This window comes from Saimiri boliviensis, chromosome 13, assembly GCF_048565385.1.
Source record: "Saimiri boliviensis isolate mSaiBol1 chromosome 13, mSaiBol1.pri, whole genome shotgun sequence".
Taxonomy (NCBI): Eukaryota; Metazoa; Chordata; class Mammalia; order Primates; family Cebidae; genus Saimiri; species Saimiri boliviensis.
Genome location: NC_133461.1, coordinates 54,541,333 through 54,564,320, shown reverse-complemented (window position 1 = coordinate 54,564,320; position 22,988 = coordinate 54,541,333). Strand labels below are relative to the sequence as shown.

The 22,988-nt window shown below is 39.6% G+C and overlaps 1 protein-coding gene across 11 annotated transcripts in view; it reads left to right on the top strand.

The window, feature by feature from the left end:
• RBBP8 (RB binding protein 8, endonuclease) overlaps positions 1 to 22,319 on the top strand; it is a 109,445-nt gene extending 87,126 nt beyond the window's left edge. For 8 of the 11 annotated variants that reach the window (XM_039463839.2, XM_039463838.2, XM_074383691.1 and 5 more), the window contains 4 exons: positions 2,142 to 2,211; positions 12,468 to 12,564; positions 17,903 to 18,044; positions 21,972 to 22,319. In XM_039463839.2, coding sequence (XP_039319773.2) covers positions 2,142 to 2,211; positions 12,468 to 12,564; positions 17,903 to 18,044; positions 21,972 to 22,069 — 407 coding nt within the window. In that variant the 3' untranslated portion in view covers positions 22,070 to 22,319. The remainder of the gene's footprint in view (positions 1 to 2,141; positions 2,212 to 12,467; positions 12,565 to 17,902; positions 18,045 to 21,971) is intronic. The other 3 variants (XM_074383690.1, XM_074383688.1, XM_074383687.1) reach the window with 2 other exon arrangements.
• Positions 22,320 to 22,988: the final 669 nt, after the last annotated feature.

Here is a 22,988-nt window from a genome sequence, read left to right as displayed (position 1 = left end):
GCTATTTGAGTCTAGACATCTTAGGAGTCAGGTCCCAAGTTCTGAGCTCAAGTTCTTAATCTTTGTCACCAATTTTCTGATAAAATCTTTAATCTGCTTATTCCCTAGTTATAACTTACCTTAAAGATGCATAATAAAAATCAACAGGATTGGTGAGAATGTAAATTAGTACAGCCATTATGGAAAATAGTCCTCAAAAAAATATGGAGCTAGCATAGATCCAGCAGTCCCACTACTGGGTGTGTATCCAAAGGAAAGGAAATCAGTATGTCAAAGAGATACCTGCACTCATGTTTACTGCAGCACTGTTCACAATAGCCAAGATATGAAATCAACCTAAGTGGCTATTTAGAGTTGAATAAAGAAAATGTGGCCGTTAAAAAGAACAAAATTCTGTCATTTGTGCAAACATGGATGGGCTTGGAGAACATTATATTAAGTGAAATAAGCCAGGCACAGAAAGATAAATACCACATGTTCTTATTTGTATGTGGAAGCTAAAAAAGTTAGTCTCAAAGAAGTAGAGAGTAAAATAGTGGTTACTATAGGTAGGGAAGGCGGGGGTAGCCAAAGGTTGGTTAATGGATATAAAAATATAGCTAGCCAAGCAAGGTGGCAGGCACCCATAGTCCCAACTACTCAAGAGGCTAAGGCAGGAGGATAGCTATATCCCTGGAGTTCTTGGTGTAGTGCTGTATTGGAGTTCTGGGGTATGGTCCATATTAAGTTTAGCATCAATACGGCAGCCTCTTAGAAGCAGGAGACCACCAAGTTGCTTAAGGAGGGGTGAACTGGCCCAGTTTAGAAATGGAGCAGGTCAAAACGTTCATGCTGATCAGTAGTGGTACAGTACCTATGAATTGCCCCTGCACTTTAGCCTGGGCAACATAGCAAGACCCCATCTCTAAGAAAAATAAGAGGGCTGGGCCTGGTGGCTCATGCCTGTAATTCCAGCACTTTGGGAGGCCAAGATGGGCAGATCACGAGGTCAGGAGATTGAGACCATCCTGGCTAACATTGTGAAAACTCAGTCTCTACTAAAAATACAAAAAATTAGCTGGGCCTGATGGCGCGTGCCTGTAGTCCCAGCTACTTGGAGGCTGAGGCAGGAGAATTGCCTGAACCCAGAAAGCAGAGGTTGCAGTGAGCCGAGATCATGCCACTACACTCCAGCCTGGGCGACAGAGCGAGACTCTGTCTTAAAAAAAAAAATAAGGAAACAAAAAGCTAAATAGAACTAATTTGTAGTGTTCTATAGCACTATATGGTGACTATAATTAACAGCAACTTATTGTATGTTTTCAAATAACTAAAAGCACAGATTTTGAATGTTCCCAACACGAAGAAATGACAAATGTTTGAGGTGACAGATATGCTACTTATCCTAATTTGACCATTACACATTGTGTACATATAGCAGGATATCACACTTCATAAAGATGTATAATTACATGTAAATTTAAAATATTACAAGCAAAAAATTCTTAATGAATAGAACTAAAATATATATATAATTTTTTTTTTGAGAGACGGAGTTTTGCTTTTCTTGCCAGGCTGGAGTGCAATGGCTCGATCTTTGTTTACTGCAACCTCTGCCTCCTGGGTTCAGGCGATTCTCCTGCCTCAGCCTCCTGTGTAGCTGGGATTACAGGCATGTGCCACCGTGCCTGGCTAATTTTGTATTTTAGCAGAGACGGGGTTTCACTATGTTTGCCAGGGTGGTCTCGAACTCCTGACCTCAGGTGATCCACCCACCTCAGCCTCCCAAAGTGCTGAGATGACAGGTGTGAGCCACCACGCCCAGCCAAAATTAATATTGAAAGCTGTCTTTTGTTGTTGTTTCTTGTCAAATGATAATTATGGGCATCTGAGTATTTCTTTTACACTAAAATATTTCTGAGATAATGACTTTTAGCTGTGGAGTAATTTTGAGATAAATGAGACAATCAGCACCCTCCTTATTATGCATATGCAAAAGAATGAAAAAAGTAGTTATAGAAAATTTAAATGAGTTGCTCAGAGGCCTAGAGCATGAAATCCAATAAAAATGGAAGTTTGAATATGTCATTTTCTTCCAAGCTAGCTAATTATTTCCCATTAAGTTCTACATTTAGTTTGTAATGTGCATGCTTTGTTTATAGCTCATGGTGATAAACAGGACAAAGTCAAGCAGAAAGCATTTGTGGAGCCATATTTTAAAGATGATAAAAGGTAAGTTGGTTTTGATTTACACCAGCAATGTGACTGGAAGGACAGTAGAGCTGTCTTTTATTTCTCTCTCTCTCCTTTTTTTTTTTTTTTAAGACAGGGTCTCACTCTATCTCCCGGGCTAGAGTGCAATAGCTTAATCTCAGCTCACTGCAACCTCTGACTCCCGGACTCCTGCAATACTCCCACCTCAGCCTCCCTAGTAGCTGGGACTACAGACATATACTACCACACCCGGCTAATTTTTTTTCTTTTTTGTAGAGACAGGGTTTCACCATGTTGCCCAGTCTGATCTTGAACTCCTGGGCTCAAGTCATCCATCTGCCTCAGCCTCCCAAAGTGCTGGGATTACAGCCATGAACCACCACAGCAGGCCAATAGACCTATCTTTGTCAGAATATCTCTAAACTGATAAATTGCTACTTTGGTTAAGTTAAAATTATTTACTTTATGGCCATAAAAAAGAGACTCAAGCATAAAAACGACAAATTTTACGAAGAAGAAAATTTTTACCACCATCACCTTTTTCTTGGCAGTGGTAATAGTGATTCTCTCTCTCTCTCTCTCTCTCTCTCTCTCTCTCTCTATCTCTCTCTCTCTCTCTCTCTCTCTCTCTCTATCTCTATCTCTCTCTCTCTCTCTCTCTCTCTCTCTCTCTCTCTCTCGTGCGCGCGCGCGCGCGCGTGTGTGTGTCTGTGTGTGTGTGTGTGTGTGTGTGTGTGTGTGTGTGTGTGTGTGTGTTTGTGTATTTTTTCTTTTTTAAGGTGGAGTTTTGCTCTGTTGCCCAGACTGGAGTACGATCTCGGCTAACTGCAACCTCTGTCTCCTGAGTTCAGGTGATTCTCCCACCTCAACCTCCCGAGGTGGCTGAGATTACAGGTGCCCACCACCAGGCTGGGATAATTTTTGTATTTTTGTTAGCAACGGGGTTTCACCGTGTTGGCCACACTGGTCTCAAACTCCTGACCTCAGGTGATCTGCCCACCCCAGGCTCCCGAAGTGCAGGCATTACAAGCATGAGCCACCACGCCCAGTCTCTCTGCTTTACTATTTTTTTTTAAATTGTCTTTTTATTCTATCTCATTCTCAACTTGGGGTATTTATTAAAGTAGTATAAGACTTTAGGTAAAGACTTATGTTTATTATGCTTCAGAATTACTTTATAAGGATTTTTGAATCTTCAAAAAACAAAACAAAAAACGCTTAAGCATTTTTGTTGTTGTTGATTTTGAGATGCAATTGTGCCCTTGTTGCCCAGGCTGGAGTGCAATGATGCAATCTCGGCTCACTGCAACCTCAAACCTCCTGGGTTCAAGTGATTCTCCTGCCTCATCCTCCCGAGTAGCTGGGATAGACTACAGGCACCTGCCACCACGCCCAGCTAATTTTTTTGTATTTTTAGTAGATACAGGGTTTCACCATGTTGGTCCGGCTGGTGTCAAACTCATGACCTTGGGTGATCCACCCACCTTGGCCTCCCAAAGTGCTGGGATTACAGGCGTGAGCCACTACACCTGGCCCTAAGCATCTTGATTTAACCATAATGTGACTTTCTGTCTTTTCTGCAAAGATTGCAAATTCTGTTACTTATAGTCACCTACTATTTGTTCTTAAAACAAATTGAAGACATAGTAATTCATTCAAAAAAAATTGTTTGTTTCTTGAAGTTATGATGTTGGTAAATTGAGTTACTCAATAAGTAAAGTTACTCCTTTTATTTTTATTTCTGTTGAGAATTTTAGAAATCTAATAGGCCAAGATATATTTTTTTAATTCCTGTGAGACTCTGAAAGAGCTGTCATTTTGTTAAATGCTTAATTCCTTTTCTTTAGTTACCAGTTTTCCAAACAAATGCTACTCTAGCATCCCAAATGTGACTAGGTTGTTTTTTGTTCAGATGTCATTATATACTAATGAATTTGAGTATATTTGATACGTTGTAATCCATTGCAGTCATTATCCTTAGAGATAGTCAAATTGTTCCATCTTTGTCTAAAGGAAGCTTCTTCGAATGGCCACTACCCTAAGTCATCTTTCATAGTTTTCTTGCTTGTGGTATCTGGAATCTGCCATTTTTCCTAGTTCTTTTTAGTGAGAAATGGTATTTAGGCCACAGTCTGCTAGGGTTTTGCATTAGCCATTGTTTATAGGCCTTTTAGGTGGACAGAATTAGGAAGGTTTTTTGTATCATTTTGATGTTTTAAGGTAAACTATACTCCTTCATACTGATCGCTGTAACTGAAATTCAGGACCACAGGATATTTATGTAACCTCTTCTGTCTTATGTCTGTATTTACTTTCCCACCTACCAAAAATCCCCCTTCTCAGTGCCACCAACATAATTCTTTAATCTATTTTATTCCACAATACACATAAAGCAGTTTCAGAGTAATACCACCAGTAATATAATGAAAATAGTTTGAAAATTTTTTGTATGCTTTTTTTGTCCTTAACATACATCCTTTTGGAAATGTACAGTCAAATCACTGTGTTTTAAAGGCATTTGGAATAATTCTTTTCTATGTAGTTAGGTCACCAATTCAGTACACAAGTTTATTTTAATTTGTTTTTGGTTTTTTAGGACTTGGGTTTTCTTTTCATATTTAATTATTTTAAACGTATATAAAATATAATGTATTATATATATAATATATATAATGGACACAAAGTATGATATTGTACCAGACTATAATACAAGTATATTCAGATAAATCTCATTTCTATCCTTGGCCTCTATATCTTATAGCTCCCTATCCTTGTAGGTAATCATTTGTTTAAAGTTTATGATTTTTCTTCCATCCTAAAAAAATGAAGCAAATACATGTATATAGTCATGCTCTCTATGACTTATATAGAATATTATATATACTTCGCTTTTTTATTTAACTATAGATCCTGGAAATCACTCAAGCTGTATATAGTGATATTTCTTGTTTCTTTTTAGCTCCATAGTACTTTATTATGTGACTCTACCATAGTTTATTTCCTAGCAATGGACACTTGGGTTGTTGACAGTTATGCCTAGTGCACACAATGCTGCAGTGAATAACCTTGTACGTTCTCTTTTCATATTTTTGCCTGGAGATCATTGGGATAGATTCCTAGAAGTAGGACTGCAGAGTAAGAACTGTGATTTTCCAGGCGGCTTCTGCCTGTATTCCCAAGCACTTTGGGAGGTTTTGGCAGAAGGATCGCTTGAGCCCAGGAGTTTGAGACCAGCCTGGGCAACATAGTGAGACCCCGTCTCTATAAAAAATTTAAAATTAGCTAGGTGTGATGGTGTGTGCCTATAGTCCCAGCTACTCAGGAATCTTAGGTTGGAAGGATCACTTGAGCCCAGGAAGCCAAGGCTGCCGTGAGCTATGATCACACCACTGCACTCCATTCTGGACAACAGAGTGAGACCCTGTCTCCAAAAAAAAAAAAGAAAAACCTGTCATTTTAAATGTTTCATATTAGAGGTTCACTAGTTTTTTTAGAAAATGTATATGAGTCATTTTATTTATTCTGAAGCAGTTAGGTAGCTGGAGAACAAGAGGTGGATAGAGAGGTATGGGGACAGAGGTATGAGGATGCTAAAATTCTCAAGAGTTAACACTAACTCTTTCCCCACTGAGAATACTAATACTGCAAAGCCTGGGAAGATGGATTGTGTAGTATCAGGGACAAGAAGCTTGTTTAAGTGATGCTTTGAGGTCTACTGCAGATGCCATTCTACTAGGAGATTCTTCCCTGCTTCATTGTAAGACATTACAGAAGTAGAGTAGATAATATTCAGAGGAAAGGATATGGCCAAAATGTGATCTGCATAATCTTAGGATTCCATAAGCTCTTTGAAAGAAAATATGGTTGTGGCAATATTTTTGTGTGTACTTTCTTGGTTTGCCTTTTTAAATTCACAGATCAAACCAGAGTTGAGGGTTCTTGAGTTGAAACGAAAAAGGACCTATAACATAATATACTCAGAGTGACTAAAACTTCTCTTTTTGAGGGAAAGCGTTTGCCAGCTAGAGGGGCATGTATGTGATCTTTTCATTGCACTTCCTTTTAAGCCATGCTTTCTTTTTCGTGCTGCTTTACTGGGCTTTGCAGATACTGTGTTTTTTACAAATTGAAGGTCTGTGGCAACCTTGCTTTGAACAAATCTGTCGGCAGCATTTTTCCAATAGCATGTGCTTACTTCATGTTTCTTTGTCACATTTTGGTAATTCTCACAGTATTTCAAACTTCCTTCATTATTATTATATCTGTTACAGTGTTCTGTGATCAGTGATTTTGATGCTATTATTATAATTGTTTTGGGGCACCACGAACCATGCCGATAAAAGACAGCGGACTCAATCTGTGAATATCCTGTGTGTTCTGGCTGCTCCACCAACCAACCATTTTCCCATCTCTCCTCCTCTCTTTGGGCCTCCCTATTTCCTGAGACACAACAACAGCGAAATTAGGCCAATTAAAGAACCCTGCAATGGGGCGCCAGGCACAATGGCTCATGCCTGTAATCCCAGAACTACAGTGAGCGGATCGAGACCAGCCTGGGCAACATGGAAAAGTCTCTACAAAAAATACAAAAAAATTAGCTGAGTGTGGTGGCACCCACCTATAGTTCCGGCTATTATACTGGGGAGGCTGAAGTAGGAGGATTGCTTGAGCCCAGGAGGTAGAGACTACAGTGAGCTGTGATTGCGCCACTGTGCTCCAACCTGGGAGACAAAGTGAGATTCTGTCTTAAAAAAAATAAAACTATGATGGCGTCTAAGTATACAAGTGTAAGGAAGAGTCACACATCACTTCAAATGCTAGAAATGATTAAGCTTAATGAGGAAGACATTTCAAAAGCTAAGATAGGTAAAAAGCTAGGCCTTTTACACCAGTCAGCCAAGTTGTGCTGCAAAGGAAAGTTCTTCAAGAAAATCACAAGTGCTACTCCAGTGAAAACATCAATGATAAGAAAGTGAAACAGACTGGCTGGGTGCGGTGACTCACACCTGTAATCCCGCACTTTGGGAGGCCGAGACAGGCGGATCACGGGGCTAGGAGTTCAAGATCAGCCTGACCAACATGGTGAAACCCCATCTCTACTAAAAATAACAAAAATTAGCTAGGCATGGTGGCGGGCGCCTATAATCCCAGCTACTCGGGAGAGTGAAGCAAAAGAATTGCTTGAACCTGGGAGGCGGAGGTTGCAGTGAGCCAAAATCTCGGCATTGCACTCTAGCCTTGACAAGGATAGCAAGACTCCATCTCAAAAAAAAAAAAAAAAAAGAAAGAAAGAAAGAAAGAAAAGGAAGGGGAAGGAGGGAGGAAATGAAAGAGAAACAGGGAGGAAATTGCAATGGTCTGGATTGAAAATCAAACCAGCCACCATGTTCCTTTAAGCCAGTGCCTAATCCATAGCAAGGCTCTAACTCTCTTTAGTGTGAGGAAGCTGTAGAAGAAAAGTTTGAAACTAGCAGAGATTGGTTCATGAGGTTTAAGGAAAGAAACCATGTCCATAACATAAAAGTGCAAAGCAAACAGCAAGTACTGATGTAGAAGCTGTAGCAGCAGATTATCAAGAATATTTGGCTGAGATCAATGATGAAGGTGGCTGAACTAAACAACAGATTTTCAGTGTAGATGAAACAGCCTTCTATTGGAAGATGATGCCATCTATGACTGATAGCTAGAAAGGAGAAACCAGTGCCTGGCTTCAGAGCTTCAAAGGACAGGTTGACTTGTTTGGATTAATGTAGCTGGTGACTTTAAGTTGAAGCCAATGTTCATTTACAATTCTGAAAATCCTAGGACCCTGAAGAATTATGCTAAATCTACCATGCCTGTGTTTTAGAAATAGAATAACAAAGCCTGGGTGATAACACATCTGTTTATGGCATGGTTTACTAAATATTTTAAGCCTATTGATCAGGAAAAAAAAATCCTTTCAAAATACTGTCATGATCCAACAGTTGTTTTTTCTCTTTCTTTTCCCACCATACAAATAGAGCTGATTAACTGAGACAGTGATAGTATAGTAGAGAAAGAATGTAGTAATTGCAGAGCTAGTCAAGTGGGAGGATTAGAGTTGTTATTATTTAAATCAACTTCCCCCAAAAATTGGAAGCTATGGTTTTTTTAAGGGTAGTTTGGCAGGGAGGGAGCTGGGAACAGGGAAATGGAGATTGGTTGAGTTAGGGATGAAATTATAGGGGGGTCAAAGCTGTCTTTTTGCGCTGAGTCTGTTTTTGGGTGGGATCACAAGACCAATTGAACCGGTTTTTTGGTATGGGCTACCAGCGCAGGTGAGCCCAGCTGGTCTGTCAAAATGTAGGCTCTGAAAAATACCTCACACCCTTATGTTTTATAATAGTGACGTCATTTGTAGGAGCAATTGAGGTTAGAAATCCGCTGACCTCTGTCTACATGACTCCACTCCTGAGCCATAATTTTAATCTCTTGACTAATTTGTTAGTTTTACATAGGTAGTTTAAGTCCCTGAGCAAGAAGGAGGAGTTAGTTTTGGGAAGGAACTGATAACGTCTTTGACCACATGTCTAATTTTGTTAGTTTTACAAAGGTGGTTTCAGTCCCTGAGCAAGGACAGGGCTAATTCCCAGAAGTTGTTGTTAGCATCTTTGTCTTAAAGTTAAACTAAATTTTTCTCATGGTTAACTTGGCATATGCCCAAAAATAAAGGCAGCTCAAAGGTTAAAAGCAAGATAAAGTCAGCTAGGTCAGATTTTTTTCAACTGTCATAATTTTTGCAAAGGTGATTTCAATACTACTATTCATTGACAAAGCACATTGTCACCCAAGAGCTCTGATCCAGATATACAAGGAGATGAAATTTTTTTTAAATTTTTGTTTGTTTGTTTATTTTTGAGGCAGTCTCACTCTGACCCCCAGGCTGGAGTACAGTGGTGCTATCTTGGCTCATTGCAGCCTCCGCCTTACAGGTTCAAGTAATTCTCGTGCCTCAGCCTCCCAAGTAGCTGGGATTACAGGTGTGTACATCCACACCTGGCTAATTTTTTTTTTTTTTTAATTTTTAATAGAGACGGGATTTTACCATATTGGCCAGGGTGGATGAATGTTGTTTTCATGCCTGCTAACAATGCAGCATCATTATGCAGACTGGATCAAGTAGTAGTTTGACTTTCAAGTTCTATTACTTAAGAAATGTTGTAAGGCTATAGCTGCCATTGATGGTGATTCCTGTGATGGGCAGAGTAAACTGAAAACCTCTGGAAAGGATTCACCATTAGAGATGATATTAAAGACATTCGTGAGGCCAGGACTTCAAGATCAACCTGGGCAATATAGTAAGACTTTGTCTCTACTAGAAAGCAAAATTTAGCTGGGCCTTGTGGCTTGGACCTGTAGTCCTGGCTAACTCAGGAGGCTGAAGCAGGAGGATCGCTTGAGCCCAGGAGTTCAAGGCTGCAGTAAGCTATGCTCATGCCACTTCACAAAGCAAGAAGCTGTCTTAAAACTAAATAAAGAAATAATAATAAATAAAATAAAATTTTGTGCTTCCTGATTGCTCTTTATTCCCAAAGTACTCCATAGCATATTAAACCATACCTAGTGGCTTTAGTTTCCGTGATTCACGGTAGGTTCTTAACTCATTTAAAGACAATCACAAATTATAATTATGCCTAATATTTTTAAGAACTTATGGTAGGTGGAGGCAGCATAAGGTAATCTATCTATCTAGCTTGCTTGCTTGCTTGCTTTTGGAGGGGGAACAGGATCTCACTTTGTCACCTAGGCTAGAGTGCAATGGCACAATCATTGTTCACTGCAGCCTCAAACTCCTGGGCTCAGGTAGTCTTCCAACCTCAGCCTCCTGAGTACCTGGGACTATAGGTGGTGTCACCACACGCAGCTAATTTTTTATTTTTATTTTTTGTAGAGACAGGGGTCTTGCTATGTTGCCCAGGCTGGTCTCAAACCCTGGTCTTGGTCTCAAAAAATCCTTTTGCCTCTGTCTCCCTAAGCCCTGGGATTACAGGCATGAGCCACCACACCTGGCCAGTAATGTTTCTCGTAAACAAAATGGCAAGTGGCATACAAACAGGTGACTCTCTTCTCTGGGAAGAAGAAGTTAGTCCTGAAATCTGAGTTTCCAGTACTAAAAGTACTGGAAACAGGCAGTTTTGTTTGTTTGTTTGTTTGTTTGTTTTTAATGTAATACAGTGCCAGTTTATGAGTTTCATAATACAATGTTCATTTTTAAATAGGTTATTATATTTTGTCTCCTAACCTAATTATTATTTTCAGCCAGTGAAAGTCAGAAGAAGGAAGTAATAGTAACTGCCATTCAGTATAATCCCATTTGTTTACTTTTGCTTTTATTGTCTGCTATTTTGAGGTCTTACTCATAAAGTCTTTTCCCAGACCAATGTCCTGAAACATTTCCCCTGTGTTTTTTTTTTTTTTTTTTTTTTCTAGTTTTATAGTTTTGGTCTTACATTTAGGTCTTTGACTCATTTTGAGTTTATTTTTATATTAGATGAGAAATAGGAGCCTATTTTCATTCTTCTGCAAGTGGATATCCTGTTTTACCAGCACCATTTATTAAAGAGGCTATCCTCTCCCCAATGAATGTTCTTGGCTCCTATGTAAAAAATCAGTTGACTAGCCAGGTGCAGTGGCTCACACCTGTAATCCCAACGCTTTGGGAGGCCAAGGCAGGCGGATCACCAGAGGTCAGGAGTTCAAGACCAGCCTGACCTACATGGAGAAACCCTGTCTCTACTAAAAATAACAAATTAGCCGGGCATGGTGGCACATGGCTGTAATCTGAGCTACTCGGGAGACTGAGGCAGGAGAATTGCTTGAACCCCCTGCTCACTGCAGAGGTTGCAGCGAGCAGAGACAGCACCGTGGCACTCGAGCCTGAGCAACAAGAGCAAAACTCTGTCTCAAAAACTAAAATAAAATCGGCTAGGCATGGTGGCTTGTGCCTGTAATCCCAGCACTTTGGGAGGCGGAGACAGGAATTCGAGACCAGCCTGGCCAAAATAGTGGAACCCCATCTCTACTAAAAATACAAAAATTAGCCAGGTGTGGTGATGTGTGCCTGTAATCCCAGCTACTCCAGGAGGCTGAGGAAGGAGAGTCACTTGAACCTGGGAGGCAGAGGTTGCAGTGAGCCGAGATAGCGCCACTGAACTCTAGCCTGGGTGACAGTGCGAGACTCTGTCTCAAAAAAAATCAGTTGACTATAGATGCATTAATTAATTTCTGATCCTGTGTTACATTGCTCTATATATCTGTTTTCATGCCAGTACCATGCTGTTTGGGTAACTATAGCTTTGTATAGTTTGAAGTCTGATAATATTTTGCTACCAGTTGGTTGCTGCCTTTTTTTTTTTTTTTTTTTAATTTGAGACAGAGTCTCACTGTTTCATTTTGGCTAGAGCGCAGTGGCGCAGTCTTGGCTCACTGCAACCTTTGCCTTCCAGGTTCAAGCAATTTTGAGTCCTCAGCCTCCTGAGTAGCTGGGATTACAGGCCTGTGCTACCATACATGGCTATTTTTCGTATTTTTAGTAGAGACAGGGTTTTGCCATGTTGTCCAGCCTGGTCTCGAACTCTTAACCTCAAGTGAGCCACTGTGCCCATCCAGCTTTGTTCTCTTTGCTCAGGATTACTTTTGCTGTTGCTATGTCTTTAATGGTTTCATACTAATTTTAGGATTGTTTTTTATATATCTGTGAAAGGCTGGGCGTGGTGGCTCATGCCTGTAATATTAGCACTTTGGGAGGCTGAGGTGGGCAGATCACCTGAGGTCAGGAGTTCAATACCAACCTGACCAACACGGTGAAACCCTGTCTGTACTAAAAATACAAAAATTAGCCAGGTGTGGTGGCACAGACCTGTAATCCTAGCTACTCCGAAGGCTGAGACACAAGAATCGCTTGAACCCGGGAGACAGAGGTTGCAGTGAGCCAAGATCGCGCCATTGTACTCCAGCCTGTCTCTAAATAAATAGATATTTCTGTGAAGAACATTATTGGTGTTTTGATTGGTATTTTGATGGGGATTACCCTGAATTTGTAGATCACTTTGGATAGTAAATAGTTTTATTTTTTAGTTAGAAAAAAATACCCATAAAAATACTTGGTGTATAGTAAGCACTTAATAAGTATTTGTTGAAGCAGTAGTTTCCTAACATACTGAATAAGCATTTCAAATAAAATGAATGAATGTTTTGGGGATTATTTCTCCTCTGAACTCTAAGCTTTGTAATTTAATTCATTTTTCCCCCAGAGAGACTAGCTTGCAAAATTTTCCTCATATTGAGGTGGTTCGGAAAAAAGAGGAGAGAAGAAAACTGCTTGGGCACACGTGTAAGGAATGCGACATTGTAAGTACTAATGTGATACTAATTTTAAGTATCGCTTTATAGATAATAAATGCATGACTTTAAAATCACATATACAAACCATATTTGTTTTAGAAACCTCTTATTTGAGCCAGGCATAACAGAAGGAATAAAAAATATTCTGGGTCGGGTACAGTGGCTCATGTCTGTAATCCCAGCACTTTGGGGGGCTGAGGAGGGTAGGTCACTTGAGGCTAGAAGTTCAAGACCAGTCTGGCCAACATGTGAAATCCTGTCCCTACTAAAAATACAAAAATTAGCTGGGTATGGTGGCTCATACCTGTAATTCCAGCTATTCAGGAGGCTGAGGCATGAGAATCACTTAAACCCAAGAGGCAGAGGTTGCAGTGAGCTGAGATTTCGACACTGCACTTCAGCCTGGGTGACAAAGCGAGGCTGTCTTTTTTATTTATTTATTTTTTTATTTTTTTATTTGAGACGGAGTTTCGCTCTTGTTACCCAGGCTGGAGTGCAATGGCGCGATCTCGGCTCACCGCAACCTCCGCCTCCTGGGTTCAGGAAATTCTCCTGCCTCAGCCTCCTGAGTAGCTGGGATTACAGGCATGTGCCACCAAGCCCAGCTAATTTTTTGTATTTTTAGTAGAGATGGGGTTTCACCATGTTGACCAGGATGGTCTCGATCTCTTGACCTCGTAATCCACCCGCCTCAGCCTCCCAAAGTGCTGGGATTACAGGCTTGAGCCACCGCGCCCGGCTGAGGCTGTCTTTTAAAAAAAAAAAAAAAAGTATTCTGGCTGTGACCTGCAAGATATAAACAGATGAAAAGCCCTCAGTTTCTCTTAGATTACGTGAGTCTGGGGCATAAGCCCTAGTTCTTATGACCAGCTTAAGACATTCATGCCATTTATCTTTTCTGTATTTGCATTAGTTGTTCCCTCTTGTGTTATGTTATAGCAAAGGCTGCTATACATACACTATTTGTAGAAACCTTTGATATTTTAGTAGGAAACTTTACTGTAACATTTATGATTTTCACCAGCACTCTCAGGAAATGAAGTATACTCATAATTTTTTTAAAGTAATTGGTACCACTATAAGTTCTGTTTTTTTTTTTTTTTTGAGACAGAATCTCACTCTGTTGCCCAGGCTGGAGTGCAGTGGCGTGATCTTAGCCCACTGCAGACTCCACCTCCTGGGTTCAAGCAATTCTCCTACCTCAGCCTTCTGAGTAGTTGGAATTACAGGCGTCCACCACCACACATGGCTAATTTTTGTGTTTTTAGCAGAGACAGGGTTTCATTATTTGGCCAGGCTGGTCTCGAACTCCTGACCTCAAGTGGAGTTCCACCCACCTAGGCCTCTCAAAGTGCTGGGATTACAGGCATGAGCCACTGCTTCCGGCCAAGTTCTCTTTTTTTTTTTTTTTTTGAGACCAAGTTTCACTGTTGTTGCCCAGGCTGGAGTACAGTGGTGCGATCTCAGCTCACCACAATCTCTGCTGCCTGGGTTCAGGTGATTGTCCTGCCTCAGCCTCCCAAGTAGCTGGGATTATAGGCATGCGCCACCATGCTCGGCTATTTTTATATTTTCAATAGAGGAGATGGATTTTCTCCATGTTGGTCAGGCCGGTCTCAGACTCCCAACCTCAGGTGATCTGCCCGCCTTGGCCTCCTGAAGTGCTGAGATTACGGGCATGAGCCACTGCACCAAACATTTTTCTTCCTTAACAAGATGTAATAAATAAACACTTAAACACTTTCATTTTTCTTTTTATACATTGGATGTCTTGGATGTTGAAGTAAGTGTTACAGACCTCCCTTTGTATCTTTGGGGAACTGGCTTCTGGACCTACTGTGGATACTAAAATTCACAGATGTGCAAGTTTCTGATACAAAATGACATGATATTTGCCTATAACCTATGCGCATTCTTTCATATACTTTAAATTACCTCTAGATTACTTCTAATCCCTATTACAATGTAAATGTTATGTAAATAGTTGTTACACTGTGTTGGTTAGGGAATGACAAGAAAAATAGTCTGTAAATGTTCAATACAGATGCAGGTTTTTTTCTGGATATTTTTGATCCATATCTGGTTATATTCATGAATGCAGAACCCAAGAATATGAAGGGCCAACTGTATTGATTGTCCTTTTACTAAATAGTCCCAGGCAGGTTCTGTTTTGTCCTGGAACATGGTGTTTTTATTTCTTCCCTTGTTGTCCATCAGCTCTCAGATGCCTGCCTTCAGCAATTTACTTCCCATTTTAAAATTCCTTTTTAACATATGGGCTAGAAAATTTGATAAGCATGCACATTAAAATTATATGTAACAGTATGACTAGATTGTAATGCAGGTAAGCACTGGCTGAAAATATGCTCTAATTTACTAACAGTGGGAATATAAGTTGGGATCACTATTTTTAAAAGCAGTTTGCCAATACAAGCAAAAGCCTATAATGTGAGTTCGTGAGTTTTCATTAGACAAATTGAATATATCATGATTTCTTAAAGAATATGGTCTGCATTGAATAAATCTCAGATTTTTAGTTATAGCCATAACTCGATGATTTAGAACTAATTCTACTCTTTAGAAAAAAGCTCTTCTGCTAGAAACACTGTTAAGTTGCATTCATTCTCAATAATCACTTCCCATGCTGTCTGTTATCCAATCTCTGAAAACCATTATTTTTTACATTGCAGTTTTACTAGTTATTTAAAATAGGAGGGTGAATCTGCTCTGTTACTCCATCATGACCAGAAGTAGGAGTGCCAGTTCCGTGTACTTAAATACTAACTATATGCTTGCAGTTCTTAAATTTATCCCATTGCCTGTTCTGCAAGTGGAGTGTACAATACTCAAGTGGATATGCAATAGTGATCATAAATTTCACACATCCAAAACCAAACATACAATATCTGCCCTCAATGCCAGACCTCACCACTGAGTCTCCTATAAGTCCTGAGATCTTGTAGTTTATTCACTACTTTTTTCTTTCATATCTCAATAACTTATGTATCAACAAATCTCATTGATTCTTCCTTCAAAATATATCCTGTTTCCATCCACTTACTATCACCACCACTAGTGCCCTGGACCAAAGCAACGTTTTATTTTGTCTAGACTATTGTAATAGCTTCTAAGTGCTCTGCTGGTCATTTTTTTTTTTTAACTCTAAAACTTTATTTTTTAGAGCAGTTATAGGTTCACAGCAAAGTTTTACAGAAAGTACAGAGAGTTTCCATGTACCTGTCCCCTTTCTCTTTTACTTTTCATTCTTGTCTCTTCACAATACACTTTCAGCTCAGCAGTGAATGGTCTTTTTTTTTCCTAATAATCTTTTTAGAATAAAAGTGGAATCATGTCATTCCCAGAATCTTTCAGTGTCCTCCCGTCCCACTAAGAAAAAGAATCCAAAGTCCTCATCAGGACAACAAACTCTGATTTCCTGTTTCCGCACTTCCTCTCTGATTTCCTGTTCTACCACTCACCCACTTGCTTGCTGTGTTACAGCAGCTGCAGTGACTGACTACTGTTTCTCAAGTGTGTTTTCATTCAGTGGAAGTGCTGCATTTCCAATAAGCCCTGATTCTCTAAGGTCATCTCATCCCAAAGCTCAGACTAAGGTAACAAAGGCTTATACTTAGGGCAGTGAGAACGAAGAAAAAGATACCTGAATAAAGTTGTTTCACCCAGCTTCTTTAAAGCCTTTAATCTACGTAAAATAGAAATGTACTAAAAGCTTTTACTTCAAATTTAAATTCTAGTTTTTAAGTTTATCACTTTCAGTAGGTGATATCTTTGGCAAATTACCACTTTCATTTTCAGTTTCTCAAGTGTAAAATGAAGGAATTGGTTGGATTAAGTATGTGATTCTGGGTGGCTCTTGCCTATAATCCCAGCACTTTGGGAGGCCAAGATGGGTGCGATCACTTGAGGTCAGGTGTTCGAGACCAGCCTGGCCAACATACAGTGAATCCTCATCTCTGCTAAAAATAAAAAATTAGCTGGGCATGGTGGCACACACCAGCTACTTGGCAAGCTGAGACAGGAGAATCAATTGAACACGGGAGGCAGAGGTTGCAGCAAGCCAAAATTGTGCCACTGCACCCCAGCCTGAGTGATAGAGCAAGACTCCATCTCTCAAAAAAAAATTTGATTCTGTCATCTATGTTCTATTAAACCTGAAACTACTACTTTGTTTTCATTAGGTCTGGGCCTTGAAAAGCTGTACAGTTTTTACATACAATTTTATCCTTGTGTGCATGGAGTTCAAGTTCTTTGTTTCACAGTTGTGAAAAAATGCTGTGCTTTTGATCCTAACTGAAACCTTAAAGCAGGCTTCCCCAAACTTTTTACACAGGGGGCCAGTTCACTGTCCCTCAGACGGTTGGAGGGCCGCCACGTACTGTGCTCCTCTCACTGACCACAAATGAAAGAGGTGCCCCTTCCTGAAGTGCGGTGGGGGGCTGGATAAATGGCCTTAGGGGGGCCGCATGCAGCCCGCGGGCCATAGTTTGGGGACGCCTGCCTTAAAGAGAGAAGTCATGGAGCCTACTGCATTCAGATCTAAATTATTTTTTAGAACTGTAGAGATAGGAAAATTACTTTGAAATACACGTTACATTCAAATAACAGTTAAGAAACATACAGACGTCTGAATTTTTGTTACTGGTCTAATAAGGATAAAGAGTTTGTACCAGTGTATAAATCAGCTGTATCACTAAGCACACTGTCAAGTTCAGCAGGCTTTTTTTAAATCATTGTAAGACTTTATTGATGAAAGAAGCATTTTATTGGTTTACATTGTGATACAAGCTTCTTTTCTCATCAGTGAAGCAGACACTTCACAGACCAACATCAGCACTGATTACTATTAGTAAGTAATTAATACTATCTGTAAGAATTAATTACTAGGCCGGGCACAGTGGCTCACACCTGTCATCCCAGCATGTTGAGAGGCTGAGGCAGGCAGATCATGAGGCCAGGAGTTCAGGACCAATCTGGCCAACATAGTGAACCCTCTCTACTAAAAATACAAAAAAATTAGCCGGGTGTGGTGGTGTGCACCTGTAATCCCAGCTACTTGGGAGGCTGAGGCAGAAGAATCGCATGAAACTAAGGGGTAGAGGTTACAGTGAGCCAAGATCGCGCCCTTGCACTTCAGCCCAGGTGACAGTGTGAGGACTCCATCTCAAGAATTAATTACTAGTAGTATCATCAGTGAGTATTAAGTTTCCTTAGAATGCTGAATATCTTAGTAAATGACTTTTGTTTGCTTCTAGTTTATAATCAGTAAGCATAACACTACACTTACTATTCTTCAGTGAAGAAGCTCACTAGTTTTTATTATTAGTATTATGCAGATATGTCAGCAGAAGAAAGAGAAAAGAAGTTGGCTTCCTGCTCAAGACACCGATTCCGCTACATTCCACCCAACACACCAGAGAATTTTTGGGAAGTTGGTTTTCCTTCCACTCAGACTTGTATGGAAAGAGGTGAGAATATAGATTGTAATATTTTATAATTAATTTTTTAAAATACTTGGCTGGACGTGGTGGCTCACACCTGTAATCCCAGCACTTTGGGAGACCGAAATGGGTGGATCACCTGAGGTCAGGAGTTTAAGACCATCCTGGCCAACATGGTGAAGCCCCGTCTCTACTAAAAATACAAAAAAATTAGCCAGGCATGGTGGCACATGCCTGTAGTCCCAGTTACTCAGGAGGCTGATGCAAGAGAATTGCTTGAACCCAGGAAACAGAGGTTGCAATGAGCCGACATTGTGCCATTGTACTCCAGCCTGGGTGACAGAGCAAGACTCCATCTCAAAAATAAAATAAGATAATAAAATTAAATACTGTATATTCCCAAGTCTGAACATGTACCTTTATTTTATGGTTCTCTTTACCTTTTGCTGCAAATTGGATGGTAGTTTTGTGACATAAAAACATTTCTAAAAATAAAAGGACTCTTCAGTAATTTAGTTGGAATTAGACATTGTTTATATCACTTTAATGTGATTGTGTGTATATTATTCTGATTTACCATTCAAATTTTAAAAAGCAGTTTCTCTTTTATTCTGTCATCAAAAAATTTTTTGTTTTTTGGATAGGGCCTCACTCTGTCACCCAGGCTCGAGTATAGTGGCATACATAATCATGGCTCACTGAAGGCTCAGACTTAAGGGCTCAAACTATCCTCCTACCTCAGCCTTCCAAATAGCTAGGACTACAGGCATATGCCACCGCACCCAGCACTTTTTTTTTTCCTAGAGACAGGCTCTCACTGCTTAGGCTGTTCTTGAACTCTTGGCCTCAAGTGGCCCTCCTGCCCTGACCTCCCAAAAGGCTGGCATTACAGCCAAGAGGCACTGCACCCAGCTAAAATGACTTTAAATAAAATAAATAACCTTACAAAAACTAAACTACCAGCAAAGTTATGTTTAAAAAGAGAGCATCTTTTTAAATCTACTGCTATGAATTTTGGATTTTAAAACCTCACTTACCCAGAATGCTGGATGTTTATAAATGGTATCTGAATTTTAAAAATGTTTTATTTGTTAGGTTGTTGACACCTGACTAGCTTATTTAGATATGACACTTATATTTAATATAATTTGAGAACGTATTCAGTTTTTAGGCTGTTAATAAAAGGTCATGAGTAGTAATTTTTATTCTATCTTACCAGCAGCATAATGCTAAAAAAATATCGATTCACACTTTTCTGGTTTTATATTTTCTACCAGAGTTAAGATAGTTAGGTCTGTATTCTGAAGTCTTCATGTCATATAACTATCTTTGGGGTCACGTACTCCCATTTCTGTGCTCAAGCTAGGACTATCAATCTAGACATTACCAGTATTCCAGGCATATAGTAATTCATAGTCACTAAAGTCTAAACTTTATTATAATCATTGGTTTAAATGAAATTAAATGCTCGAGTCTTTAACCTTAAAGGAGCTATTTAATTAATAAGGGTCCATCTCACAGACTCGTTGTTGTAAAAATACCATTCCAGAGGAGCTCATAAAAACATTTAATAACTAGGAGATGGAGTCTCGCTACACGGCCCAGGTTGGAGTGCAATGGCACAATCTCAGCTCACTACAACCTCCGCCTCCTGGGTTCAAGTGATTCTCCTCCCCCAGCTTCCCAAGTAGCTGGAACTTCAGGCATACACCACCACACCCAGCTATTTTTGTGTGTGTATATTTTAGTAGAGATGGGGTTTCACCATATTGGCCAGGCTAGTCTCAAACTCCTGACCTCAAATGATCTACCCGCTTTAGCCTCCCAAAGTGCTGGGTTTATAGCTGTGAGCCACCAAGCCCAGCCTAAAGGAGCCTCTGTAACTGAAGATTTTACTCTCTACATTATTGTATTCTTAGACTTTTTGTGTATGTGGCACATATAGTTCAAAACTCATTTGTTATTAAATGAATGTTGGTACAGACATTCTTTTTAATCAGAGAATTTACTCTTAGTTTTATGAAGAATTTTAATTCAGAATCATCCTGAAACGTGAGAGTCGAATATTCACATTGCATACGTACAATTTATTACATACCAAGTATTATACTTGAATGAAGCTGTTTAGGAAAAAACCATAAGAGATGAAATATATTAGCTAAGCAGGGACTTATCTGACATATTTATTATTTTTTGCTATTTTCTCCATGGTCTAAAGACCACCCAGTTACAGACTAAGTCATACCTCGTGGTTTAAAATACTGAGTTTTAGCTGGTCCAGGGGCAATAAGTTATCACAGTTGATCATTCAGATACAGATGGAACTCCTTGTTCTACTCTTTCCCTCCCTTCTCGCTACTGTACTTGACTTGTCTTAAAAAAAATTTTTACCCACAAGAAGATAAAATAGTATTGAATAAATGTCAAATGATAAAATTACCACCTAGAATTTCAGTTCAGCCTTGCCATCTTATAGAAACTATTATTGGCTGGACACAGTGTCTCACACCTGTAATCCCAGCACTTTGGGAGTCCAAGGTGGGAGAATTTGTTGAGCCCAGGAGTTTGAGACCAGCCTGGGCAACAGAGTGAGACCCTGACTCTATAAGAAATAAATAATAAAATTAGCTAGGTATGGTGGCGCATGCCATGCCTTTAGTCCCAGCAGTAACTCAGGAGGCTGAGAGGATGGCTTGAGCCCTGGAGGTGGAGGCTGCAGTGAGCCATGATTGCACCATTGCACTCCAGCCTAGGCAACAGAGCAAGACCCTATTTCAAAAAAACAATTAATTTAATTTAATTGAACTTTTAAAAGAAACTATTCTCAAGAGTTCTGATGGTGGCTCACACCTGTTGTCCCAACACTTTGGGAGGCCAAGGTGGGTGGACCACCTGAGGTCAGGAGTTCTAGAGCAGGCTGGCCAACATGGTGAAACTCCATCTCTACTAAAAATACAAAAATTAGCCAGGCATGGTGACACATGGCAAGTAATCCCAGCTACTTGGGATGCTGAGGCAGGAGAATCACTTGAACCTGGGAGGTGGAGGTTGCAGTGAGCCGAAATCATACCCAAAACACTCCAGCCTGGATGACAGAGTGAGACTCTGTCTCAAAAAAAAGAAAAAAAAAAAAGTTCTGATGGTTTAGCTGCACAACAAGGAGGGATAAACCTTCACTTCTGGAGAAGCTCCAGATGTTTAATTGTAAGATGGTTTTTCCAGAAGATGCAAAGTCTCTGACAGCTTTCACTATATTTCTGCATTCCCCATTAATAAGCCAGATTTAGTCACTTTTGATGTGGGATCTCATTGCTTGGTCACCAGATAGAATCACAGTCTGGATAAAGCCTGTGCTTGTACCCCTATGTGTATGGCAGAGCATACTTTCCCTGAAAATTACATGCTTAGAGACACCTGAGGAGATCAAATAGTCTGAAGGGTATACAGGAATGGCCTACTTAAATAGCTACTGCAAAAAGTCTTTTTGATATTTATATTTATATATTAAAATATTATATACCTGAGATTTATAATAGTAGAGGTCATGTTTAGCACTTTGTCCCCCTTTACAGCTACCTATGGGAGGGAGAACAGAAAAGTTTAAGAGCTCTGAATCTGGAGTAAGAAAGAGCTTGGGCCAGGTCTCAGCTCTTCTACTTTTTAGATTTGTGAACCTGAACAAGTAATTTAACTTCCTTGAGTCTCTTACCTCATCTGTGAAACAGGTATAGTAGAAACTACTTCAAAGGAATGTGAGTTATAAATGCTGCTATCATTATTAGTTATAAATGAGGAAACATGATAGTGAAATTAATCATCAGCATCACACAGCTAATAATCAGAAGAATGATGTAAACTTACAAAGCATCAAATAAGAGAAATGCTTACTAGAGATAAACTGAAAGAAATATATGTTGCACATATAGTCTTCTAAATTTATGATTTGTTTTTAAGGTTATATTAAGGAAGATCTTGATCCTTGTCCTCGTCCAAAAAGACGTCAGCCTTACAACGCAATATTTTCTCCAAAAGGCAAGGAGCAAAAGACATAGATGTTGAAAAAGAAATAGAAGGATGGAAGACAGTTTTTTCCTTCTTAGTTATTTATAGTTAAAGTTGGTATTAAACACTAATGTTTTTGATCTTCTGTAAATGGATCTATAAATCAGTTTTCTGTTGAAAATGTTTGTGGTATTTTGCTTTTGCACCTTTAAAACAACAAGGTGCTTTCATTTTGCACTCTTAACTTGAGTTGTTTATTCACTTTATGTAGTAATACCTAATAAAATTTTGAAAATACAATAGTTGTAGTCTGTGATTTGTTGCCTTTCAGTTCTTTTCTTTTTACTTCATCTGCCCTTGGTATTTACATTGAGCAATGACTTCATGTTAATCATTATGGATTATGGATTTTTATTTTCTTCATCAGTTGCTCTTCTCTAGGTCATACCAGTGTCTAGCATTTAAGTCTTTTTTTAAACAAAAAAGAAAGAGTATATCTTAATTGTTTATTTAAACTCTCCAACTTTTGTTGAATTGGAATCAGATACTACACTGTCATAAATTCGTTTCAAGGTGTCCACAAATACTGACTTTTTTTCCTTTTCTGTATACTGTAAACATTATTGTCTGATCTGATCATAATTTTCCAGCTCTTCACCTGTTTTCTTTTCATTATACTTTTTTTTTTTTTTTTTTGAGACATGGTCTCACTCTCAGCAGGCTGGAACAGTAGCATGATTTCAGCTCACTGCAACCTCCACTTCCTGGATTCAAGCAGTTCTCCCACCTCAGTCTCCCACGTAACTGGGACTACAGGTGTGTACCACCATGCCCAGCTAATTTTTATATTTTTAGTAGAGACAGGGTTTCGCCATGTTGGTCAGGATGGTCTCAATCTCTTGACCTTGTGATCCGCCCACCTTGACCTCTCAAAGTGCTGGGATTACAGGCATGAGCCACCGCGCTCAG